The following is a 27,511-nucleotide window of genomic DNA, read 5'->3' on the forward strand; positions in this document are numbered from 1 at the left end:
TGGTCTTTGCTATTTTCATCAGAGGCTTTCGATTTTATTTGACTTTTCAAAAAAACAACCTTTGATTTTGTTCATCCTCTCTATTTTATATTGGTTTTCTATTTCATCCATTTCTGGTTGTATTTTTATTATTTTATTTTTTCTACTTTCCTTGCTTTTTTCCTAAATTTCTGAAATGGATGCTTAGCTCATTTAATTTTTCAGACTTCTTTCTTTTCCTTTCTTAGATATTTATTTAAATATATAAATCTTCTTTTTAATACCTTTTATTACATCCCACAAGATTTGAAATGTAGAATACCCCCCTCTAATTTAAAGTATTTCCTAATTTCCATTTTTCTTTCTGATTAAAAGTTTGTTTAGAAATTTATTTTTAATTTTATAAAATTTGGGATTTGGGATTTGGGTGTCTTTTTAATATTGATTTCTAACTTTGTTGTTTATAATTATGGCCTGCCTGCTTTTAGCCCTTTAACATTTGTTAAAACTTGTTTTCTGGCCACAGGTTTATGGTCAATTTTGTAAGGTTTCCATAGGACTTGAAAAAAAATTCTATTCTGTATTTTTGGGAGTACAAAGTTCAGTATATGACCATTAGGTCAATTTTTAGATTTCATTGCTCAAGTATTCTATATTTCTTTACAAATACTTGATCAATTAGTAGAGTCCTGGTCCTATTTTTCTTGATTCCCTGTCACTCTCAAAAGTGTGTCAGATTGGTGTTAAATGATATGATGTAACTTAAAGTTTAGAACCACTCTTATTAAATTCTGAAATGAATGTAGAATTTCTACTAATCAGTCAACATTCAGTATTTTACTGGAGATCATATCTAATTATATAAGACTTCCATTCCTGCCCAGCTTCCAAAAAAAAAAAAAAAAAAAAAAAAGAAAAGAAAAGAAAAGAAAAAAAAAGAAGCAATGACTACTGGAAAAGAAGAGATATGAGTTTTGTATTTTTTTCAGAAAATATCTATATGGAAAAGTCTAGAATCAATGGTCAGGCTGGTTTAACTAATAGGAAAAAGAGGTGTAAAGTTTGAAAAGAGATGTAGATCAATAAATAATGAAAATTAATAGAAAAATGTCTATCATAATACACTCAAAAAATTAAGAAGTTCCTAAGAATATATCTAAGGCAACATATACATTATCTTTATGGATAAAATTTTGAAGCTTTATTGAAATACATATAAGATCTGAATAAATGGAGGAATACCAGTTAGTGAATGGGAATGCCCAGTATGGGAGGTATGTCCACTTCAAGTTTTTCTTTAACTCATGCAATTTCAGTTCAAATCAATAATATTTTTGTGGAACTTGAAAAATTTATCCTAAAATTAATACTGAAGTTTAACTCTACTAATCTACCCAAATTAATTCTGAAAAAGATGAATAAGCACATAGGGACTTGACTTACCAATTACCAATACTAAGCATAAAGCTATTATAATTAAATAGTATAGATTCAGCACAGAAATGGACAAATCAATGGACTTGAATGTAGAGTTTAGAAAGAGATCCATGTTTATATTGGAACTTGGCATGTGAGACTGGAAGATTCCAACTCAGTGGGAAAATGGGGATAGACAGATTTCTACAAACAACAGCAACAACCACCAAAACGACAATATAGATCCCTACTTCCCAACAGCATTCTAAATGGATGAAACAAAGAAAACAAAAGAAAATAAAATCTTTGTGACTTAAAGGAACAGTATGTTACTTAAACAGGACATAAGGGAACAGATCATAATGGAAAAGATAAGTTTGATTACATTTAATTTTCAAAATAGCTAAAAAAGACACCATGAACAAATTTAAATGGAGGTGATGGGGTGAAGTGAGCTATTTACACACTGTGACAGACATAGAATTAGCATCACAGACATTTAAAGAACTCTTACAAATCAGTAGAAAAAGAAAAACTAATTGAAAAAGCAAAGGGTATAACTGGTAATTCATAAATTGAAACCCACATAAAGGCAATAATCAATGAAAAAACCTGCACCTCATCAGGAAACAAGCCACACAATCATATAAAAGGAAATAAATAATTTTGCCAATCAAATAGTTAACTAAAAATTTGACATTCTCAAGTGCATCTAGGGGTATGGAGAAAGAAACTTCTATTCAGTGCATGTGTTAATTAGGAAAATCACTAGGTAAAGCAACTTGACCTTGCATAATAAAATGCAAAATACAGTTTCTGTATCACCTAAAAATATCTACCCTAGGTAAATTCTCACATATAATTACCAGAACACACATAAAAGTTTTTAGTGTAGCATCGTTCATAAAAAACAAAACAAAACAAAAAACACTTAAGTAATCTAAATACCCACTAATAGAGAAATGCATTGAATAAAGTATATTCTTATAAGAGACTATATATGTATATTTTTGTGTATTATGAGTTGAGACAGTGTTGAATTCAAAAACTGACAAAAATTAGCATATTATGAAATCATTTATATAAAATAAAAGTAGTAGATACACAAAACAATAGTCCATATTTTTAGTGGATACACAACACATAACACACATACAAATGAAAAGACATCCACCAATCAAAAAATGCACCAAATTCATAATAATTGTTTATGAGGCTGGGAAAGAAAAGGAGATTAGGATTTGCAGTTTACATCTAAAAGGGACTTCCACTTCATCTGAAATATTTATTTCTTCTATTTAAAAGTACCTGAAACGGGAACAAGATCCTTCAGGATGTCTGTTCTCACTACTTCTACTCAATATTACACCGAAGATTCTAATCAGGGTAGTTAGGCAAGGAAAAAAAAAAAAAAAAAAACAGCATCCAAATTGGAAAGGAGGGACTAAAACTGTCTTTATTGACCGACAGAGGGCATGATTTTATGTAGAGAAAATCTTAAGGAACCACTAAAGGACTACTAGAACTAGGTAAGTTTGGCAAGATTTTAGAATATAAGACCAGTATACAAAAATCAGTTGATTTCTGTACACTAGCAATGAGCAATGTGAATTAAAAATGAAGTTAAGAAATCAGTTCCATTCTCAATAGCATCAAAAAGAATAAACTGTTTAAGAATAAACTTAACAAAAGAAGTGGAAACTACATTGGAAACTACAAAATGTTGTTAAAGAAGAGCTAAATAAATGCAAAAGCATTCCATATTCATGGATCAGAAGACTTAATTTTGTTAAGATGGCCATACACCCCAAATTGATCTATGGATTCAGTGCAATTCTATTTAATTACTTCCGGCTCAACACCCCCTCCCCCCCCCCCCCCCCCCCCCCCAGAAAATAAAACTTTATGCTGAAGTTGATATATAAATACAAAGGACCTGGAATACCAAAACAATCTTAAAGAACAAAAAATTTGGAGGACTCACACTTCCTGATTTTAAAACTTACAGCAAAGCTGTAATAATTAAGACACTGGTATCAGGATAGCTATATAATTAACTGGAATATAATTGAGAGCCTGAAATAAACCCTTAGCCAGTTGATTTCAACAAAAGTTTCAAGAAAATTCAACAGTTAAAGAATAGTTTTTTTTTTTTTTTTTTTAACATGCTGCTGGAACAGTGGATATCCACAAACAAAAGAATGAATTTGGATCCCTACCTCACACCATATACAAAAATTAAGTCAAAATTGACCATGGACCTAAATGTAAGCAAATACTGTAAATGTCTTAGAAGAAAACAGGAATATATCTGCATGACCTTGGGCTAGGCAATAATTTCTTAACTACAACAGCAAAAGCACAAGCAATAAAAGAATTGATCAGTTGCACTTAATTAAAATTGAAAATTTGTACACTTCCAAAGACATAATTAAGAAAGTGAAATGGTAATGCACAGACTGGCAGAAAATATTTGCAAATGATATACTCAACAAGGGACTTATCACCAGGACATATAAAGACCTCTTGCAACTCCATAATGAGAAGACAAATAACTCAAAAAATGAATAAAGAATTTGAATAGAAATTTCTTCAGAAAAGATATGGGCAATGAGCATAGGAAAAAAAAATGCTCAACATCAAATTAGTCATTAAGGAAAGACAAACCAAAACTGCAAGATAATTCACACCAACTAGTAGAAATACTATTTTAAAAAAAGGCAATAATAAGTATTGGTGAGAATGTTGAAACATAAGGATGCTCCTATATTGCTGGTGGAAATTTAAAATTTTGCAGGCACTTCAGAAAATCAGTGTAGCAGTTTCTCTGAACATTAAACATAAGAGTTACCATATGATCCAGCAATTCCACTCCTAGGTATCTACACAAAAATAAAAACACATGTCCCCACATAGACTTGTACATGAATATTCATAATAGCCAAAGGATGAAGACAACCTAAATGTTATCAATGGATGAATGGACAACTAAAATGTGGTATATTCATAACAATGGAATATTATTTGACCATAAAAGGAAGCAAAATACTGATACTACAACAGGGACGAACCCCAAAAACATGCTGAGTGAAACAAGCCAGACACACAAAAAACTCATTATATGATCCTATTTATATGAAATTTCCAGACTAGGCAATAGATTAGTGGTTTCTTGGAGCTGAGGGTGGAAATGGGTTGTGACTGAAAATGGGCATGAAGTTTCTTTTTGGAGTGATGGAAATGTTCTAAAACTAGATTATGGTGATGGTTGCACAGCTTTGTAAATATACCAAAAATTATTGAATTGTACATTTAAAATGGGTGAAATTTTTGTTATGTAAATTATATCTCAATAAAGCTGTTTTTTTAAAAAAAACACTTGAAGCAAATATGAAAAAATGCTAAGAATGTCAAGTCTGGCTGTTTGGAATGCAGGTTTTTGTTATATATGCAATTTTCTCTATTATTTAATGTTTCTAAAAAACAGAAAATTAAGACACCATAAATTCCTGAGCCCCAATTTCAAATGAAATAGATACACAAATCTAAAGCCTTTTCTTTTTTTTTTTTTCAATGTTTACTTATTATTTTTGAGAGAGAGAAAGAGACAGAGCATGAGCGGGGGAGGGACAGAGAGAGAGGGAGACACACAGAATTGGAAGCAGGCTCCAGGCTCAGAGCTGTCAGCATAGAGCCTGACATGGGGCTCGAACCCATGAACTGTGAGATCATGACCTGAGCCAAAGTCAGACACTTAACCAACTGAACCACCCAGGCACCCCTAAAGTCTTTTCATTATACTCTCACCCGCAGGTACTGACAGTTGCCCTCAGCCCCAAAGGAAATGACTGGATACTTGTCAGAGCACTCTCAATGAAACTTACCAGTCATACATAGCAAACAAAACTCTTCAGTGCCTGGCTCTTAAACATAAGCCAAGAATAATAGATATATGAGGAAAGCACTTAACATGAAGGACAGAAACCAAAGCGTCCTGGAAGAGTGAATTCAGGGGAAACAGACACAATGTAGAAAGCAAATGGAAACTTAAAAAAATCCCCAGAATTAATACTTCTAGAGAGAGAAAAAAATCTGAAGCCATGGAAAATATCAGAAATCCATAATGAAAGGAATATTCAGAAAGCAAAAAAGAATTTATGGAAATTAAAAATAATTGCTAAAAGATTTGGAAAATAAAGTGTAACAAAAGAACAAAAAGATGGAAAATAGGAGAGCAAAGATAAGAAAATTAGAGGGTAAGTCCAAGAGGTTTCATAACCAACTAATTGTATTTCTAGAAAGAGAGAACTGAAAATATAGTGGGAAGGAATATATTAAAGAAATGATATCAGCCTCACAGCAACGAAGAACATGAGTTTCTATATCAGAAGGTCTAGCTCAATAGTTGACAAAAAAGACTTACGGATCATGTCCTAATGAAATCTGTGAAAATCAGGACCAAAGGAATATCCTAAAAGTGTCAAGGGAGTAAAAACAGGATGCACAAAAAGGATCACAAAACACATTGGTTTTGGATTTCTGGAAGCTAGAATTCAATGGAATAATGTCTTCACGGTCCTGAAAGAAAAACGTAAAGGTAGAACAAAGACATTTTCAAACATGCAAACTTTGGTAGTTAATATACTTATGACCAACTTTGAATTTCCTTTTTAATATTTAGGAAAATTCCCATATTAGGTCTCCTGCCTTGCCAAGGTTGAAGCCAGAATTCAATCATCCAGCATCTGTTTTAGCAAAGACATAGACATATGACTTAGGCTCTTCCCATCAGACACTTGATTGGAACACCTCAATTTGAAGAAATGTGAGGAAGTTGGTTTTGTACAGGATTTGTTCCTGGAGGAGGTGGTGAAGGACAGTGAGCTTTCAGAGGCAGCAGTGGCATAGACTCTAGTTGGTAATGTCTGTTGCCCATGGTCTTTAGTACCTTGGACAAAAGAAGGTATAGGAATACTTTAATATAGATTGTTCGATAATTTGGGTGTTGTTCCTAGATGCACAGTCTAAAAACCTATTCTCTGGTCCTTCCAAAGATTCTGTAAACTACTTAATAATCTATAATGTAACCTCCAAGGATGCGCCTGGTGGACATGCTCCATCAACACAAGGGAGTAAACCAGGAAAGAAGACTGAGGTGGGAGGAATCAGGGATCTAACATAATAGAGAAAGGGAATCTCTAGGATTATGATAAGTAGAAACTCTAGCCTGCAGGCTATGCAGCACCCTAAAGACTAACCAGTCCAGATTCAAGAAAGCATATGGAGGGCTCCAGGAAGGATATTTCTGAAGAGAGAAATCTGATTTGGTACCTGATGTGTTTTATGTATCTACAAGATATTTACACTACTGGAAATGAATTTGGGAATGAATTAGTATGTATAAAACCAAGCAAATGAAACAATGAGACAATTATTAACTACCTGATAAATAAAATTTTGTATGTGGAAATGCAGTCATGGTGTACTACATGACTCAGCTGTAACGAGTTTTGCATGGTAAAAATATAGACTTGGTTTAACCAAAAAATTTGATACAGCTATAGGAGAGGATGGAGTAGGGGAAGTCTGTGTTGGGATGAAGCATAAGAGAACTAAATCTGTATCTTTTATAATATGACTGTCCACAATATCTAAAACTGAAAAGTCTAGAAATGTTGGAAAAAGCGAACACAAGAAACAGCTAAAATACCTAAGAGTGATTATTTTTGAGGAGTGGAAATGAGGGAGAGGAAGTGTATTAGTTATTGGCCAGGGTTTTTTAGCTGCATATTATAGAATTTACTCTAGAATTCACTGTAGTCTAAGGCAAAGGAGTTTTGTGTTTTGTTTGTTTGTTTGTTTGTTTGTTTTTAGCATTAAGTAGTTTAGAATCTCTGGAAAAGTCCAAGTACCAGACTTACATGCTACTCAAGAACTGTATTGGCAATTCAAAGAAGCACATGTTAGAAGTTGCCTCAATTCAATAGAGTGGCTGTGTCTTGTAGATAATGGAGTTCAAAAAAGACTTCTGGCTCTTGCCTCTCTCTGCTGCTAGATACCACCGTGACTGCCACAGTATCCATGTAACAAAGGAAAGTAAATAGAGAAAACTCTAATGAGGTTAATATTCCCATGCTCAGTTTATTATATGTCACAACAAAATCATAATGTGACATTTGAATTGCTGATTTAAAGGCCAAGTCCTCCCTGCAAAACAAAGTAAAACCAAATGAAGGCCAAGTCCCAATCTTTGTTACAATTTAATCTATGCTGTTCATGCCCGACACTAACCACCAAACTCTTGGATGTTCCTAAAAAAGAAACTGACACCAAACATTGGCATTTGAGGCACAAAGTGTACAAGAAAAAAATCACTTTTTTATCTTCTCTTTTCCACGCAGCTAATAAAGAAGAGTATGTTGAAATTTGTGGGGCAGAAACATGCAGATAATCTTGGGGAGAGAAGCAAGCACATCTCATGGAAGGGATTTATAGCTTTAGACAAGTACCCATCAGAGGTGAAAGCTAACTGTCAAGTAAAACATTCTGGATAGCTCCCACTTCAACAGTTTCTGCTAAGTACCAAATACGTGGCCCAGACAAATAGTTGGCAGGGAGGCCTAGGGTTGGTGGGGAAGAGTCTCGAGGAGGTTGGTCTGGAAGGTAGGGGTTATAACTTAGAGAAGTGAGAGAGGAAGATTATAGAGTCAGGGACAATGACAAAGAATTTGGAGCCCAAGGTTTGGGTTAGGTACTATTGAGAGATATATTTGAGGAAACAAGATATAAAGATGGTGGTTTAAGTACAATCGCTTACTTTGTTTCCTCCAAAACTCCACTCAAGTAACAATAATAGGATTTTTGGCTTACAAAAAAACAGGTAGACAAGTAGAAACTGATTTACCAAACCCTGTAAAGTTGAATCCTAAATTGGCAATGAGGAAAGCCAAGAAGCAATGCAATTGTCTCTACAGAACCCAAAGACTTAGGCTTTCATGGCACTAGATACCTCTGAACGTGGCAGTTAAAAGGAGGCTAAGGAGGATTTCTTGAAAATCTAAGAAGCAGTCAGAGCCTAAGATCCCCTCCCTTCCTAAACTTCTCTGTTGCCCTGATGGAAGACTAAATCTAAGAATCAGTTAGAGCCTCAGATCCCCTCCCTTTCTAAACTCCTCTTTTGCCCTGATGGAAGACTAAGCTTCATTTTCTAGAGTAGGTGAAAAAGATGGCCTCTGGACTGGGAATTTCCAGCACCTCTTGAGAGAGTGGCTGTCATAGGGAAAACAAACTGGCTTAGTGAACTTTACAAGTTGGATATTAGAAATTTCAGGGCCCCTTTTCCATATATTAGGGAAGTCAGGCCTGTCCCCTCCAGGAGGAATACTAGAAGATCCGTCACTATTGAATATGACCAGCCCCAGAGATACATCAGAGGCTCACCCAAGAAACAGCCCAGACAGATCATCATTTAGGGAAACATAATCACCATACACCCTGAGCTTCTAAACAGTTTTTTGTGTTATAGTCCTATATGAACCAACTACTAAGGATCACCAGACATTTGAGGAAAGCCTTAAAGCTGAAAGATAGAAACTGAAACAAAAAATTAATAAAAGGAAATTTCAAAGAAACAGACCATACAGGTGGAAAAGAACCTTCAAAAGCCATTGACATGTTAATATTTTCAGAGAGATAGAAGAAATGTACCCATGAAACAAGAACAGGACAATAAGACACGGGGTGGGGGACAAGGAAGCTACATACACACAAAAAAGCTAAGGGATCAAAAATGCCTTGGAAATTAAAATTTTGAGAAAGATGGAAAAGACAACTGAAGGAGTTTGGGAAGGTAAAGATGAGGACGTTTTTCTAGAAGAGCATAGTGATAAAAGGATAGAAAACTGGGAGAAGAAAAGTTACAAAAGTTAAAGGCCCAATCCATGAGGCCTGATATCCAAATAACAGGAGTTAATAAACAGAGGAAAAAAGTAGAGGAAGTCATCAAAGAAGTAAAAAGTTTTTCCTTAAACTAAAGAACCTGAATTTTGAGACTGAAAAAAAAATTTAAGAACACTGGGATAAAGAAAATCTATAAACTTGAGAGGAAGAGAGAAAACACACAACAAACAGGACATATTTAAAGGACCAGGCATTAGATTTACATCTTTCTTTTTCCTCACATCATCCCCACAAAACAATAAAACAAGTTAAAAAAAAAAAAATAGAATTAAAGGTACAATTAACATATAAAAGGGAAAAAAGTAAGATACTACTTAACCTGCCTCTGAAGGGGAAGTAAACTTTTTAAACAGATGTGAAAGACATTACAAAGCAAAAGACTCACCTTAAAACACTGAAATATGTGTCAACATTTTAGATTAAATAAAATCAAGGAACTATAAAGAAGCGGGAAACTGGGAAAAACCTATGAACATATCTAATAAAGGGCTTAATACGTAAAATTTTCATATGGGCAATATGTAAAATGTTCATATAAGTACATGAGAAAAAGCACTAGGACCCTAAAATGGTCCTAGGAAAATGGGCAAAGTTATGAACCAATACATATGATGAAATGCAAATAGCTCATATTCATGAAAGGAAAAAAAAAAAAAAAAAAAGCCTTATTGGTACTCCAAGAAATGTAAATTAAAACTTGAGCTCCACTTTTTTGCTTACCAAACAAGTAGTTTGTTTTTCCTTTCCCCTCACCCCCCAAAGTAAAGTTACTTAATGGTGAGGATGTGAAACATTCTTTCTGAAGAGTTTTGGAAATAACAGGTTAAGGACCTTAAGATATTTAAATCCTACAGTGCAATCATTCCATTGCCACATATCTAAGGAACTTTGTTAATTTCACCAATATTTTACTGTGCATACTGTTCAAGGTACTGAAATTAGGATACATATTTATAAGTAATAACTGTCCAATAGTACAAAGTTCAGTCACTTGTATCATAAACAGAATTTATTCAACCATCAAATCCATGGTTGTAAATTATTTTCAATGAGTGGTAAGTAGAATTTGTAATTCAGGAGGGAATCTTTTATTAAACACAGAATTTAGATACTTCCAGCAGAAACAGTGGCTAATGTCTGAGGCGGACAGTGACTAGGGTAGCTGTATTATCATTTGTAGAAATAAAGACATCTAAAGGAGGAAATTAATTTTAGGAGAAAGATGATCAATTTGTACTAAAAAAGTTGATTTTCAGGGGCTCAGTGGGCTGTCCAAGATGAAGAAAAATGTTAGGAGCAAGTCGGTATGATAGAAAATTATGACAATAAATAATATCTTTGAAGAGTGAGAGTGCAATGCTAAAGAAAGCCATGAACATAAATGGGGAATTTAAAGAAAGAAAGAAAGACACTTAAGAGAGTGGAGCTTCGAGGTTAGTTTGCTTGCGTGTGGTAGGAAGAGGAAGTGGAAACAGGGAGATAAAGAAGAAGAACCAGAGTTAAGAGGAATTAGCAGTGCCTAGAGGTCAGGGTTTTAGGACGAAGAAGGGGGTGCTCCGTGAATCAGTGATGTGGAGAGATAAAGTATAACCCCTGGAATAGCATTTGGGAGGAAGCAATTCGATGATTTACGGAGATCAATTACAGTGGAGAAGTGGGGGCAGAACCAGAAGATGAGAGAGAGGAGGAAGTGGGTTTGTGAACAAAGACTGTTTCTGTTTGTGCTTTTGACATGTTAGGTACTGAAAGGAAAGTGAGAGAAAGGACAATAACTTAAATTAAGAGACAGGTGACTGAGATTTAACAAAGGCAAAGGTGATAGTGATTATGTAATTGACCATCCTGGAACAGTGGGAGGTATTGATTGAAGGGGTTTAAAGGGAGAGATTAGCCAGAGAGGAGTATGTCCTCTTGAGAAAGAAGAGCAGGAAGAAAGCATGTGACCAAGAGGAGAGAGGCTGCAGGTGTATACCAAATAGCCTCACTTAATTATTTCTTGAATAAATTTTTGGAGTGCACAATATAGAAATTACAAGATCCCTTGGAAACTATAATAAAGAACAGGACACAGACCATGCTTTCAAAATACTTTTATATGGAAGACAAGTACAAAAATAGCTCTGGAGATTGAGACCACAAGTTCTTGGGTTAAATATGAATTTTTCTCCTCCATAAATTGGGGACAGTGATGGCACCAACTTCATACATGACCAGTTGTGAGGTTTGAATGAGACTCTATTTAGGAAGTGTTTAATAAAAGGCCTGGCAAAATGACATACTAAATAAAGGTAACTCTTGCTGTTCATAGTATATCAAGTATGAAGAATAAGTGCTAAGAGAGAACAATAGGAGATGAGAGAAGAGATGGTGTTTTTTTGGGGGGGTGGGCATAAAGGAAGAAAAGGGGTCAACTTCATGTACTTGAGAAGGGGTGGAATTTAAGGACTGAGAAGGAAGGAAGGGAAATTTGGGTGAGATAATGTGGGTAGAGGCAGACAGTTTGAAATTTCATAGCATAAAGTAAAAAGGATTTCAAGACATCAATAAAATGACACTCGGTTAAAAAATACCTAAGTTAAAAAAAAAAAGTCCATTTCAAGCATCCCCATTCTCTTTCCAGCTTACATTTCCTAGTGTTCTAACAAGATTGTTTGACCCACTGGAGAAACTGAGTCCACAAGTCAAATACTATTTCATTCTCCATCACCACACTCATGTTCTCATTTCTTTTTTTAGCCAGGATAGATTTAATGGCCGATGATTATAATCACTCCATCTACCTAATCTAATCCATCAGTGTCCCACTTTGCATGAGACATACTTGCCTGGAAAAACCTAACCCTGATGGAACCTTACTATTTGCTTTCTTCCCATCTTTTGAATGCCCCTTGTTCATGGGGAAATTTTTTGTCCCGCTGGATAGTCCTTGTGGGGGCTGCCACCAGTTTTTCAAGGCCCGGGGATAAATACTTCAAAGTTACACAGTATGAGTTAAGGAAACACATCAAGTCCAAGGTGCACACAGTCCCCCTTTTTCTTTAGCATTTCCACAGAGAGACATCTCATGTTCAGGAGGCAGGCTGGATATGACTTTCGTTTTGTTCTTGTGGAGGGGCTCCTTCCCCTGTTCTTCCTTCTTATAGGGCTCCAATGGCAGCAACTTTATCAGGAACAGTACATACAGACTGCTGGGGGAATCAGTCTAGATGTCATACCAGCTATTTGGGGCCTGCCCTTTAGGAGGCAGCTGGGGACCTTGGGTCCATTTAGATGGTACAGTTCTCTAGCCACGGGAAGCAAGCCATTATTCCCGTGGGAAGCTGTACATAACCACTTCCCATCAGCTAGGGGAAGGAGTTTGGACTACCCTATTGTTGAGGCATTCTAGGGTAAACATCTAGGGTCATTTTTGGACACTGCTTCATAACCATCTATCCCCAAGACTCTTGAGTGCTCTCAGTTATATCTGGAATAAGAAGAGAGAGATGTTATTTGACATCCACCCAGAATTTAGAGTCTAAATTAATTGTATTTGTCATGTTCCCTTAAGGACGAGCCAGATTGTTATCTGGTCCCCTCATCCACATTTATTAGCAATAAGTTCTGTAAAGACCGAGAGGTTATTTTACCAGCTATAACCTTCCTTTCGTCCTTGGACACTAAAGTTGGAAAAGGAGAGGAGTGTACTGATCCTCCTTATCCCACCTCTGCAGATTCTTTAGTGCCTTAGGGTCCATCTAAAGCAGAGGTGCCAAGAGCTACCACCGCTTACTCAAAGTGCCTCTGCCATTGGCATTTGAGTCTGCAGCATCTGTTTGTTTGGGTACTTTTACAGTAGCCACCAGGTCACAGAAAGCAAACCCTTCCTTGGCTATTTTGGCTTCAGATCCCAGACCCAAAGGAAAAAGAGTTTATGTTTAATAAAGAAGCCAAATTATGGTGACCTTGTTGGGGAATGGGATGGCATTGGATTGGGCATGCGTCCTAGCTTCCTCTTGTCTGGATGGACCTCGAATAAGGTGGAAGAACCTAGGGTGCCAAGATTCTTGGGAACCACAGGAGATGTGAGGAGTTTCTATTATTTTGAGGTGATCTGGTGTAGTCTTATTGGGGAGACTGTAGGGTGAGATAAAATGCCTCAATCTCTAACCATAATGTGGTTGACTCTTCCCCAGGAGCTCCTCCTCACCACACTTCTTTGGCAAGGTTGTCTTTTCTTCCCTATAGTTTTTGGGCAGACCCAAATGCTAATATGTTTTGTTCCCTAACAACTGTGCTATCTTTCCTATACTATTTTCTTCCCGTCCTGTCAGTGTTCCCAAGGAAATCTTTCTGTTCCTAGGAGGGTTCTACAATTTTATGTAACCTTCAGATCCCACAAAATGTGCTTGTGCTCTTGGTTTCTGGCAAACTTCCAGGCAATTTGTCCAGAAAAAGTCAGAAATTTCCAATAATTTTCTAAGGTGACTCCAAGTGGAATCAGAATCTCCAGGAGGTCCGCTCTGATTTCAAACACCAACTTAAGATAGCAGTAAGCTAGGGGCACCTGGGTGGCTCAGTTGGTTAAGCGCCTGACTCGATTTCAGCTTAGGTCATGATCTGACACTCGTGAAGTTGAGCCCCGCATGGGGCTCCACACTGAGTGTGGATCTTGCCTGGGATTCTCTCTCTCCCTCTCTCTCTGCCCCTCCCCAACTCATGCGCCAATGCTTGTGCTCACGTTTTCTCTCTCTCTCTCTCTCTCTCTCTCTCTCTCTCTCTCTCAATAGAAATAAATAAATAAACAGTAAAAAAAAAAAAAAAAAGATAGGAGTAGGCTTACTTGTCCCCCCCATAGGTACATCTAGGTAGTTTACCTGGAAAGCCCAGCATTAACTGCTCTATATAATCTTCCAGCCATTCCTCCTTACTCAGTCCTTGGCAGTTTCAACAGTCACAGTAGCTCTGGCTGTGGAGAAAGCTGTTTGAGCTTACAAATTGTTTTTATTTTTATTTTTAAACACAATTTCAGATTTGTTGAGGGTTGGCCGTCATTTCCCGTCTTTATTTTCTTGTAAGAAGTCTCCAAGAAAAAAATTCAGGCAAAACACGCATGCTTTGTAGCTGGTAACATTGAAAATGAGGGTGTTTACTAAAACAAAGAACATTGTGAGTTCAGTTGGAAGAGGTGGTTGGATAGCTAATTGGATTCAGTGGTGATTGGACTAGGGATGATGGACTTGGGGTGGGGCCAATGTGATTAGAATTTTGAAAAGACATATAAGTTCATGTTTCGTTGGGAGTTGTTTTCTTGAGAGACTGTTTTCTTGAGAGAAAACCATCTCTAATTTTATCCAAAACAAGGCAATCGGAGAAGGTGATATTTGAACTGAAACTCAAGGGAGGTAAGAGAATTGCTTGTCTGCAAAGACCATCAGGTAGGCGTACTCCAGGCTTTTCTGAGACACAGCCCGGGATGTGGTTGGAAGTGAGAGAGCAAGAGGTAGGTAGAGTAGAAAGCAGTGATACTGAGCATCAAGAGGTAGTGGGGTACCAGATCATGTAGGGACTCTTAGGACATTTGAAGGATTCTAAGTGAATGGAGTAGGCATGCCCAAATTTGAAGACAGGGAAGATAAAATAGAATATTTGGAGAGCAGATAAACAGAAATTAGGAGAGTATAAAAGGATTAGCAAACAGTATTAAGGGACCTCTTGAGATAATGTCAATGAAGTAGTTAGCATCTTTTTCTCCTTAAGAATGTTTCTTTTATTTCACTGCTAAGAATGATACTTGCTGTTCATTTTTTACATTGAAACCCTTCATCTTACTATAGAAATATTTTTTAATGGTTTACAAGTAAAGAATTTAAAAATCATGAATAAGTGTTGAATTTCATCAAATAGTTTTTTGGTACCTACAAGATGATGATAGTTTTCATTTTCTTTGTTAGTATTCTGAATTACTTCATTAGATTTTCAGATACTGAATCATCCTTATATTCCTGGAATACATTCTATTTGGTCATGAGATATTATTCTTTTAATATGTTTCTTGATTTGGTTGGATAACATTCTGTTTAAGCTTTCATCTATGTTTATAACTTAAAGATGGCATATAGCATAATTTTCTGTTGTTTTAATTTTCTGTTGTTTTCTTATTTTGCTATCAGACATTGTAGCCTCATCTGAGTGGCTTTCTAACTTTTTCTCTGAAAGAATTTGCATTAATAAGAGCTAACTTTCTTAAAAATTTGCTAGATTCACCTATATTATGATGTATCTCTTGGGCTTTTAGGGGTCATACTTGGAACCAGATTCTTATGCTTCTGTGTTCATGCTTCCTAATTTTTCTTGGGTCCATTTTGGATATTTTTTCTCTGTAGAAAATTGATCTCTTTTGAAAATTTTGCTAGCAAGATGCTGATACGATTCTCTTAAATTTTTTCTACTGTATTATTAGATTTGTGTTCTGTTAATTCCTATTACTGCTTGTTGTCTTCTCTCTTTTCTTATGATCAATTATACTCATGGTTTGTTGCTTTTATTAATCTCTTCAAAGAACATTTTTGGTCTTCATACCGGTTGTGTATGTATTATCTTTCATTAATTTCATCTTTATTCCTTGCCATTTCTTTAATCCTCTTCCTTTTGTCTCTATTTTCTAGCCCCTTTAATTAATTCAGTGTTTAGTTCATTTATTTCTGTTAATGTAATGAAATATGTCTCATAGTCTTTAATGCTAGCTTAATGCCTAAACTCAATCTTTATTTTATTTTAATTTTTTCATTGAGGTATAATTAACATACAATGTTATATTAGATTCAGGTATACAATATAATTTGGCAATTCTATATATTACCCAGTGCTCATCATGCTAATGTGTAGAAATTGTTGAATCACTATATTGTACATGTGAAACTAATACAACACTGTATGTTAACTATACTAGAATTAAAATAAATTTTAAAAATTAAAAAAAAATGTAAAGAGTGCTTTGTCTCTTTTGTTTGTTCATTTGTTTTGTTTCTTCAATTTCACATTTGAGTGAAATCATGGTGTTTGTCTTTCTCTGACTCATTTCACTTTATATCCTCTAGGTCCATCCACATTGTTACAAATGGCAAGATCTCATTCTTTTTATGGCTAAGTAATATTCTATGTCTTCTTTATCCATTTCATTTATTGATGGACACGGGTTACTTCCATATCTTAGATATTATAAATAATACTTCAATAAACATTGGGGTGCATATGTCTTTGCAAGTAAGTTTTTTCATATTCTTTGGGTAAGTACCCAGCAGTGGAATGACTGGATAATATGGTAGTTCTATTTTTAATCTTAGAGGAATCTTCACACTGTTTCCTACAGTGGTTGCACCAATTTGCATGCTTACCAACAATGCGCAAAGGGTTCCTTTTTCTCCACATCCTTGCCCATGCTTTTTGATTGTAGCCATTCTGACATAAGTAAAGAGTTATCTCATTGTGGTTTTGATTTTCATTTCCCTGATGATTAGTGATATTGAGAATATTTTCATATGTCGTTGGCCATCTGTATGTTGTCTTTGGAAAAATGTCTATTCAGGTCTTTGTCCATTTTTTAATCAGATTGTTTTTTTTCAGTTTTTGTTTTTGTTTTGGGAGTTGGGTTTTATAAGTTCTCTATGTATTTTGGATATTACCCCCTTATTGCATGTATCATTTACAAATATTTTCTACCATTTATAGGCTGCCTTTTTATTTTGTCAGTGGTTTCCTTGACTGTGTAAAAGCTTTTTATTTTGATGTAGTCCCAATAGTTTATTTTTGCTTTTGTGTCCCTTGCCTGTGGAGACAGATATAGAAAAATGTTTATATGACTGATGTCAAAGAAACTACTGTCTATGCTTTCTTCTAAGAATTTATGGTTTCAGGTCTCCCCATTTAGGTCCTTAATTCATTCTGAGTTTATTTTGTGTATGGTATAAAAGAGTAGTTCAGTTTCATTCTTTTTTTTATAGCTATCCAGTTTTCCCAACACCTTTTGTTGAAGAGACTTTTTCCCATTGCATATTCTTGCCTATTTTGTTATAGATTAATTGACCATAGAAACATGGGTTTATTTATGTGATCTCTTTTCTGTTCCATTGATCTATGTGTCTACTTTTGTGCTCATAACATGCTATTTTGATTACTATAGCTTTGGTAGTATATCTTGAAATCTGGGATTGTGATACCTCCAGCTTTGTTTTTCTTTCTCAATATGGCTTTAGATATTCAGTCTCTTGTGGTTCCATACAAATTTGAGGATTATTTGTTTTAGTTCTGTGAAGAATGTTGTTGGTATTTTGATGAGGATTGTATTAAATCTGTAGATTGCTTTGGGTGATGTGCACATTTTAACAACATTGGTTCTTTCAATCCATGAGCATGGAATATCCTTTCATTTGTGACTTCAATTTGTTTTTTTTATTTTAAACTTATTTATTTATTTTTGAGAGAGAAAGAGAGAGAGAGTGAGCATGATCAGGGGAGGGGCAGAGAGAGGGGGAGAGAGAGAATCCCAAGTGGGTATCGTGCTGCCAGCATGGATCCCAGTGTAAGACTCAGTCCCACAAACCCTTAGATCACAACTTGAGCCGAAATTGAGAGTTGCATGCTTAACTGACTGAGCTACCCAGGTGCCCCAGCTCTTCTTTAAATGCTTTGTAGAAAATGAACAAATCAGGAGACTATAGATGCTGGAGAGGATGTGGAGAAACGGGAACCCTCTTGCACTGTTGGTGGGAATGCAAATTGGTGCAGCCACTCTGGAAAACAGTGGGGGTTCCTTAAAAAATTAAAAATAGACTTACCCTATGATCCAGCAGTAGCACTGCTAGGAATTTACCCAAGGGATACAGGAGTACTGATGCATAGGGGCACTTGTACCCCAATGTTTATAGCAGCACTCTCAACAATAGCCAAATTTTGGAAAAAAACCTAAATGTCCATCAACTGATGAATGGATAAAGAAATTGTGGTTTATATACACAATGGAGTACTACGTGGCAATGAGAAAGAATGAAATATGGCCCTTTGTAGCAACGTGGATGGAACTGGAGAGTGTGATGCTAAGTGAAATAAGCCATACAGAGAAAGACAGATGCCATATGGTTTCACTCTTATGTGGATCCTGAGAAACTTAACAGAAGCCCATGGGGGAGGGGAAGGAAAGAAAAATGAGGTTAGAGTGGGAGAAAGCCAAAGCATAAGAGGTGTTAAAAACTGAGAACAGGGGCGCCGGGGTGGCTCAGTCGGTTAAGCGTCCGACTTCAGCTCAGGTCACGATCTCGCGGTATGTGGGTTCGAGCCCCGCGTCGGGCTCTGTGTTGACAGCTCAGGGCCTGGAGCCTGCTTTGGATTCTGTGTCTCCCTCTCTCTCTGACCCTCCCCCGTTCATGCTCTGTCTCTCTCTGTCTCAAAAATAAATAAACGTTGAAAAAAATTTAAAAAAAAAAAAACAAAAAAACTGAGAACAAAATGAGGGTTGATGGGGGGGGGGAGGGAGGGAAGAGTAGGTGATGGGCATTGAAGAGGGCATCTTTTGGGATGAGCACTGGGTGTTGTATGGAAACCAATTTGACAATAAATTTCATATATTAAAAAAAAATAAATGCTTGGTAGAATCTACCTATAAAGCCATCTGGTTCTGGACTTTTGTCTTTTGGAAGTTTTTTGATTACTGATTTAATTTCATTGCTATTAATTGGTGTGTTCCAATTTTCTATTTCTTTCTGATTCAGTTTTGGAAGATTATATATTTCTAAGAATTTATCCATTTTCTTCTAGGTTGTCCAGTTTGTTGGCATATAGTTTTTCATACTATTGTCTTAAAATACTTTTCACTTCTGGGGTGTCAGTTGTTATTTCACCTCCTTTATTTCTGATTTTAATTATTGGAGTCCTCTCTCTTTTTTCTTGATGAGTCTGGCTAAAGGTTTATCAATTTTGTTTATCTTATCCTGGTTTCATTGTGCTATTCAGTTTATTTTTTTAGTCTCTGTTTCATTTATTTCTGCTCTAATCTTTACTATTTCCTTTTTTCCATTGGCTTTGGGCTTTGTTTGTTTTTCTTTTTCTAGCTTCTTTAGGTCTAAGGTTAGGTTGTTTGTTTGAGATTTTTCTTGTTTCTTTAGGTAGGCCTGTATTGCTATAAACTTCCCTCTTAGGACAGCTTTTGCTGAATCCTAAAAATTTGGGGTCATTGTGTTTTCATTATTTGTCTCCATGTAGTTTTTCATTTTTTATTTTTTACTTTTTTAATGTTTATTTTTGAGAGAAAGAGAGAGTGAGAGAGCAAGTGAGGGGCAGAGAGAGACAGAGACAGAATACAAAGCAGGCTCCAGGCTCCGAGCTGTCAGTACAGAGCCCGATGCGGGGCTTGAACTCACAAACTGTGAGATCATGACCTGAACTGAAGTCAGACACTTAACCAACTGAGCCACTCAGGATCCCCTGTCTCCATGTATTTTTTGATATCCTCTTTGATTTCTTGGTTGACCCATTTATTGTTTAATAGTATGTTATTTAACCTTCATGTATTTTAATTCTTTCCAGATTTTCTTGATTTCTAGTTTCATACTGTTGTGGTCAGAAAAGATGCATGATATGATTACAACTTTTTTAAATTTATTGAGACTTGTTTTGTGGCCTAATGTGATCTCTTCTGGAGAATTTCCATATGCACTTGAAAAGAATGTGTATTCCACTGTTTCAGGATAGAATGCTCTGAATATATCTGTTAGATGTATCTGGCCCAATGTGTCATTCAAAGCCACTCTTTCCTTGTTGATTTTCTGTGTGGATGATCCATCCATTGATATAAGTGGGCATTAAAGTCCTCTACTATTATTGTATTAGTGTCAATTTCTTCCTTTATGTCAATCAATAGTTGTTTTATGTACTTAGTTGCTCCCATATTGGGTGTATATTTACAGTCGTTATAGCTTCTTGTTGGATTGTTCCTTTTGTCATTATGTAGTATCCTTCTTTGTCTCTTATTATAGACTTTGTTTTAAAGTATATTTTGTCCAATGTAAATATTGCTACCACAGCTTTCTTTCCACTTCCATTTCCATGGTAAATGTTTTTCCATCCCTTCACTTTCAATCTGCATGTGTCTAGATCTGAAGTGAGTCTCTTGTAGCAGCATATAGATGGGTCTTGCTTTTTTATCCATTTAGTTACCCTATGTTTTTTAATTAGAGCATTCAGTTCATTTACATTTAAAGTAATTATGATAGTTATGTACTTATTGCCATTTTGCTACTTATTTTACGTTTGTTTTTGTAGTTCTTCTCTGTTCCTTCTTTCCTTGTTCTGTTCCCTTGTGGTTTGATGGCTTGATGTGATTGGTTTCCTTTCTCTTTATTTTTTATGTATCTATTACAGGTTTTGATTTTTGGTTACCATTAGGTTCAGATGTAACATCTTATGCATATAGCAGTCTATATCAGGTCATTTATGTTTGAACTCATTATAAAATTTTTATTCCCCCACCCCATGTTTTATGTATAAGATGTCATACTTTATATCCTTTTATTTTGTGAATCCCTTGACTGATTTTTATGGATTTTGTTGATTTTACTGCTTTTGTGGTTTAGCCTCCATTATGGTTTTATAAATGATTAATCTACTACTTTATTATATGTTTGCATTTGCCTATGAAAATTTTTCCTTTCATAATTTTCTTATTCCTGATTATGGCATTTTCTTTCCACTCAAAGAATTCCCTTTAATGTTTCTCATAAGGCTGCTTTAGTGGTGATGAGCCCTCTAACTTTTGTTTGTCTGGGAAACTCTTTGTCTCTCCTTTTATTCTGAATGATAATAAAGCTGAGTAGAGTATTCTTAGTTGCAGGTTTCTTTCTTTCAGTACTTTGAATATATCTTGCCACTCTCTTCTGGCCTGCAAAGTTTCTGCTGAAAAATTAGCTGATAGCCTTACGGGGTTTTCCTTGTATGTAACTCTTTTCTCTGGCTGCTTTTAAAATTCTCTCTTTATCACTACATTTTGCCATTTTAATTATTATGTGTCTTGGTGTGGACCTCTTTGGGTTAATTTTGTTGGGGACTCTCCGTGCTTCCTGGATCTACATGTCTGTTCCCTTCCCCAGATTAGGGATGTTTTCATTTATTCAAATTAATTTTCTGCCCCATTCTCTCTCTCTCTTTTTCTGAGATCCCCATAATGCAAATGTTATTACCTTTGAGGATGTCACCAAGTTTCCTTAACTGATTCTCATGTTTTATTATGCTTGTTTTCTTTTTTCTATTCAACTTGATTGCTTACCATTACCCTGTCTTCCAAGTGCTAGTCTGTTCTTCCACCTCCTCTAATCTGCTATCGATTTCTTCCAGTGTATTTTTTATTTCAGTTATTGAGTTCTTTATCTCAGATTGGTTCTTTTTTATATTTTCTCTCTTTGTTTAAGGTTTTACTGAGTCCATAAGTATGTTTATGACCATTACTTTGAATTTTTATCAGGCATATTGCTTATCTCAGTTTCATTTAGTTCTCTTGCTATGGTTTTGTCCTGTTCTCTTTTTTTTTTTTTTTTTTTTTTTACCAAGTATTTTTTTTTTTTTTTTAATATATGAAATTTACTGTCAAATTGGTTTCCATACAACACCCAGTGCTCATCCCAAAAGGTGCCCTCCTCAATACCCATCACCCACCCTGCCCTCCCTCCCACCCTGCCCTCCCTCCCACCCCCCATCAACCCTCAGTTTGTTCTCAGTTTTTAACAGTCTCTAATGCTTTGGCTCTCTCCCACTCTAACCTCTTTTTTTTTTTTTTTTTTTTTTTCCTTCCCCTCCCCCATGGGTTTCTGTTATGTTTCTCAGGATCCACATAAGAGTGAAACCATATGGTATCTGTCTTTCTCTGTATGGCTTATTTCACTTAGCATCACACTCTCCCTCTGTCTTCTCATTTTGTCAAGCTCTCAGTGTCTGTTTCTATGTATTAGGAAAGTCAGCTATGTCTCCTGATCTTGGAAAGTTGAGGCTCTATAAAGAAGAGGTCCTTAGGTGCCTTACAGCACAATGCCCCCTGTTCACCAGAACCAAGCACTTCAGAGATGTATACTATGTGGGCTGCATGCACCCCCCATTATGGCTGAGCTGCACTTAAAGTCTATTTTTTGATAAACATATGGAAATTTGTGAAAATCATCATAGCTTGATGAATTATCACAATTAGCTCTTTTGATAGCTGTGTAACCAGCCCTAGGTTAAGAACAAGAGTATTAATATTTCTTCAGAGGCTTCCTTATGCCCCACTCACAATCTCTCTTTTTCTCAAAGGTAACTACTACTCTGACATCTAATATAGCTAACTTTGCCTCATTTTTATCTTTTCTTTAAGTTTTTTTATTTGTTTTGAGAAAGAAAGAGAGAGAGCAAGTGGGGGAGGGCCAGAGAGAGAGGGAGAAAGAGAATCGCAAGCAGGCTCCACACTGACAGCACAGAGTCTGATGTGGGGCTCAAACTCATGAACTGTGAGATCATGACCTGAGCTGAAACCAAGAGTTGGATGGTTAACCGGCTGAGCCACTCAGGTGCCCCGCATTTTTATCTTTATAAAAATGGAATCATGGATTATGTTGCTCAGTATGATGTTTATAAAATTATTTTTTATGTTTCTATGTGGTTTTGTTTATCGTCATTCTATATTATATTCGATTGTATGAATATACCATAATGTTCATCCATTCAATAGTTGATGGGTATTTAGGTTGTTTCCAGTATTTGGCTACTAGAAGTAATTTTGTTATGAACATTCTCAGAGGTACCTTTTAGTGCAGAGTCATGCATGTTACCTAGGCATGTTTCCTCATGTATGCACATGTATGCGTTCAATTTTACACATGCACATGCTCAGTTTTATTAGTACATACTATCCAAATAGTTTTCCAAGGTGAGTGTAATGATTTCCATTATCTTTATTAGAGTATGAAATTCCCATTGTTCCACATCCACACGACCTCTTGTTTTATCATCTTATAAAATTTTAGCCTTTTATGTGGTATATATGTAAAATGGAATACTACTCAGCAACAAAAAAGAATGAAATCTTGCCATTTGCAACAACATGGATGGAACTGGAGTGCATTATGCTAAGTGAAATAAGTCGGTCAGAGAAAGACAGATATATGTTTTCACTCATATGTGGAAGTTGAGAAACTTAACAGAAGACTGGGGGAAGGGAAAGAAAAAATATATATAGTTATGAAGAGGGAGGAAAACCATAAGAGACTTTTAAATACAGAAAATAAACAGGGTGAAAGGGGGTGGGGGTGGGGGTATGGGAAAAATGGGTGATGGGCATTGAGGAGAGCACTCATTGGGATGAGCACTGGGTGTTTTATGTAAGTGATGAATCATGGGAATCTACTCCCAAGAGCACACCATATGCACTGTATGTCAGCTAACTTGACAATAAGTTATATAAAAAAATATAAATAAATAAATAAAAATAAAATAAAATTTTAGCCCTTTGGGTGCCTGGGTGGCTCAGTTGGTTAAGCATCTGACTCTTGATTTCAGCTCAGGTCATGATCTCACAGTCAGTTCATGGGATCAAGCCCCGTGTCTGGCTCTGCTCGGACAGAGTGGAGCCTGCTTGGGATTCTCTCTCTCTCCCTCTCTCTTTGCCCCTCCCACTCCCCCCGTCAAAATAAATAAATAAACTTAAAAAAATTTTTAGCCATTTTTTGAGCGTTCAATAATGTTCCATGGTGGTATTTTATCTGTAACTCTCTAATACTTTTCCTACATTAACTTTCAAAATTTTTGTATTTTTTTCTTTTAGGCTTTGTCTAAACACTGCCCTGAAGACACTACCTTTAGGATACCCACTGAAGACTGAGTGATTCAACAAACCTCAAGAGGACCGAACCACGTGCCAACAGAGGAGCATCACAGAATTGCAGGCACAGCCACCCTCATTTCTGGGCGAATATTCTACCACGAGTGCTGTTCCCTGATGAATCAGCAAGCCTAACAAACATTATCCTTTAATTTGCATAGTAATAGTAGTCCACTGGTGTTTCCAGCTGACACAGACACTCAAATTCATTTTTGAAAAAGTAGCATTTTCCAGCATCCTCAAATATCCAGAAGATATCTAAAAAGTTTGGGCTTTGGTGCTTATTAATGAAAACCATGAAGTCTAAGGCCAACTTTGCTCAGAACCCAAATTGTACCATAATGATATTTCATCCAACCAAAGAAGAATTTAATGACTTTGATAAATACATTGCATACATGGAATCCGAAGGTGCACACCGCGCAGGCCTGGCCAAGGTGATTCCCCCCAAGGAATGGCAAGCCAGGCAGACCTATGACGATATCAGTGACATCTTAATAGCAACTCCCCTCCAGCAGGTGGTCTCTGGGCGGGCAGGTGTGTTTACTCAATACCATAAAAAGAAGAAAGCCATGACAGTGGCGGAGTATCGCCAACTGGCAAACAGCGGAAAGTATCGGACTCCGCCACACTCGGATTTTGAGGATTTGGAGCGAAAGTATTGGAAAACCCGCCTGTACGATTCTCCGATTTATGGCGCTGACATCAGCGGCTCCTTGTTTGCGGAAAACACTCAACAGTGGAACCTTGGCCACCTGGGAACCATCCAGGACCTGCTGGAGCAGGAGTGCGGCGTGGTCATCGAGGGCGTCAACACGCCCTACCTGTACTTTGGCATGTGGAAGACCACCTTCGCCTGGCACACGGAGGACATGGACCTTTACAGCATCAACTACCTGCACTTCGGGGAGCCCAAAACCTGGTACGCGGTGCCCCCGGAGCACGGCCGGCGCCTGGAGCGCCTGGCCACCGAGCTGTTCCCGGGCAGTGCCCGCGCCTGTGACGCCTTCCTGCGGCACAAGGTGGCTCTCATCTCGCCCACGGTCCTCAAGGACAACGGGATCCCCTTCAATCGGATCACTCAGGAGGCTGGCGAGTTCATGGTGACGTTTCCCTATGGCTACCACTCTGGCTTCAACCACGGCTTCAACTGCGCAGAAGCCATCAACTTCGCCACCCCGCGATGGATCGATTATGGCAAAGTGGCGTCTCAGTGCAGCTGCGGGGAGGCCAGGGTCACCTTCTCCATGGACGCCTTCGTGCGCATCCTGCAGCCTGAGCGCTATGAGCTGTGGAAGCGCGGGCAGGACCGGGCTGTTGTGGACCACACGGAGCCCACCTCGCCAGACAAGGGGGAGCTCAGCGCCTGGAGGGAGGCCCAAGCTCCCCGGAGAGCCCTGCTGGGCCTGAGGCACCTCCCACCCCGCCGGGCCACGCGCACCCCTCGGCCTGTGGCCGCTAGTGGTGGGACTGGCCGTCGCACCCCGATGTGCCTGGCCTCCCCACGCTCCTCGCCGGCCCAGAGTTCTTCCTCTGATGCCCAGTCTGGGCTTGTCCCCGCCTGCACTTCCCAGGAGGCCAGCGCCACCCGACCACCGACCCCGATTCCCTCTGCCCGAGATGTTCATCCCTCAATGGGCAGATGTGGTCCTGGTCGTCGTCCTCGGGAACAAGGGGCCCCGGGGCCCAGCATCCAGGCCCGGGCCAAGAGGCGTCTCTCGGTGGGAACAACGCACACAGCCCAGTACCCTGAGGCTCTGCCCGGTCCTGTGGATGAACCCTCAGTGGACAACCCTGTACCACTGAGCCCTGGACTCCAGCAACCTGCGGAGGCTTCTGGGTACAGTTGTGCCCTTTTCCCCTAAGCCCAGGGGATAATGTTGTAACCTACTGCTCTTGTGTGTGGAGGCTCCTTGAGACCCACCACATTTACATCAGAGCTTTGGGCCAGCCTGCAGGTTACTGGTCTTCAGAGGCCAGTGATGTTGCCACTGATGCGTTGAGTCCATGTTCTTTATCATGTTCGCCATAGTTTGTTCTTCCTGCCAGACTCTGGAGTGTCTTTGGACACTGCTAATTCCTGTGTTGCCAACTGAGGTTTCATCCACTAGACACTCTTGTGTCTCTGTAAGCTAGGTCCTGCTGAGGTCATGAGAGCATAATCTTCCCCAGACTCCTCTGGGCCAATGCTTCTGGGTTTTGATTCTCCTCCAATCTCCCTGACTTTTCTCCAACCCTACCCCTTCCCCCCTTTCTTGCAAAACAAGGCCGTTTTGACCAAATGGGTCAGTAGAGACTCAGAACATAATTTATGATCTTTCTGAGTCTTGGATGTATTCAAAATGTGTTATGGCCAGTATTTGTTCACAAATGTATTAAAGGTAACCACAATGTTAAAATCTAAAATTCGTTTCTAATAAATATTGTGCATTCAAATAATTGAGGGGTTGAGGTTATTCTTTTCTGCACTTTTCTTGATAATTATATCAGAACATTTCAAGCAAGGCTGATTTTTGTTGGCTGGCTGCATTGCGTGATGTTGATGAGGAAGCAATTTGGCAGATGGTTATTGGGTATGAGCTGACCGGGTGGGTGAGGGGATTGGGCTTGCAGCCCTATCTTAAGGGTGACTTGGTGGAAGTCACCTGGTACTTTTCTGGGCAGTAGGACCCCAGCTGCTGGGAGGTGAGCATGCAGGGGACCAAAGTGCCCCATCCCAAGACCTTCTCCCCAAGTCTGCACTGAGTTTTCAATACTTTGCATGGCCCATTCATTGACTCATCCCAGGAGACATGTGCACGAAGAAATGGACAAGGGAATTCTACTTGTTAACATGTGCTGTGAAGACAGGAAAGGGGTGGGATGCTGGAACACACTGGGCAGGGCTGGCCTAGGTTGGAGGAATCACGGAGAGTTTCATTGAGCAGGAGACCTCTGCCAAGACCCAACTAACAAAAAGGAAGCTGCATCCAGAGCTGATTTCCACTTAGAGGAAACAGTAAGTGGAATAGACCCAACATGGAACTCCTGTTTTCTCAGGAATAGAGAGGAAGCTCATTTGTGTCTGGGCATAGAGAGGAAGAAAGAGAGAGGCAAGGTGTAGGATATGAGGCCCTTGTAGCTCATGTAAAGTATCAGGGTTTTTTTCACCTTGACAGGAGAAGGCATTGGAAGTTTGACACAGCCCTTGACATGCTGGGATTTATGGATTTAAGCAGCGAACTGAGTTGTGGTGTGACGATGTGGGGGCAGGAGTAGTTAGAAAGTCCAAACAATAGTGTT

At 37.8% G+C, this 27,511-nt stretch overlaps 1 protein-coding gene across 3 annotated transcripts in view; it reads left to right on the forward strand.

Annotated features, from left to right (window-relative positions):
• The window catches only part of KDM4D (lysine demethylase 4D), a 34,665-nt gene extending 7,997 nt beyond the window's left edge, over positions 1-26,668 (forward strand). For all 3 annotated transcript variants that reach the window (XM_078432978.2, XM_078432979.2, XM_078432977.2), the window contains one exon: positions 24,173-26,668. In XM_078432978.2, coding sequence (XP_078289104.2) covers positions 24,517-26,094 — 1,578 coding nt within the window. In that variant the 5' untranslated portion in view covers positions 24,173-24,516 and the 3' untranslated portion in view covers positions 26,095-26,668. The remainder of the gene's footprint in view (positions 1-24,172) is intronic.
• The last annotated feature ends 843 nt before the right edge of the window (positions 26,669-27,511 follow it).

Source organism: Panthera onca, chromosome D1 (genome assembly GCF_046562875.1).
Source record: "Panthera onca isolate mPanOnc1 chromosome D1, mPanOnc1 haplotype 2, whole genome shotgun sequence".
NCBI classification, from domain to species: domain Eukaryota; kingdom Metazoa; phylum Chordata; class Mammalia; order Carnivora; family Felidae; genus Panthera; species Panthera onca.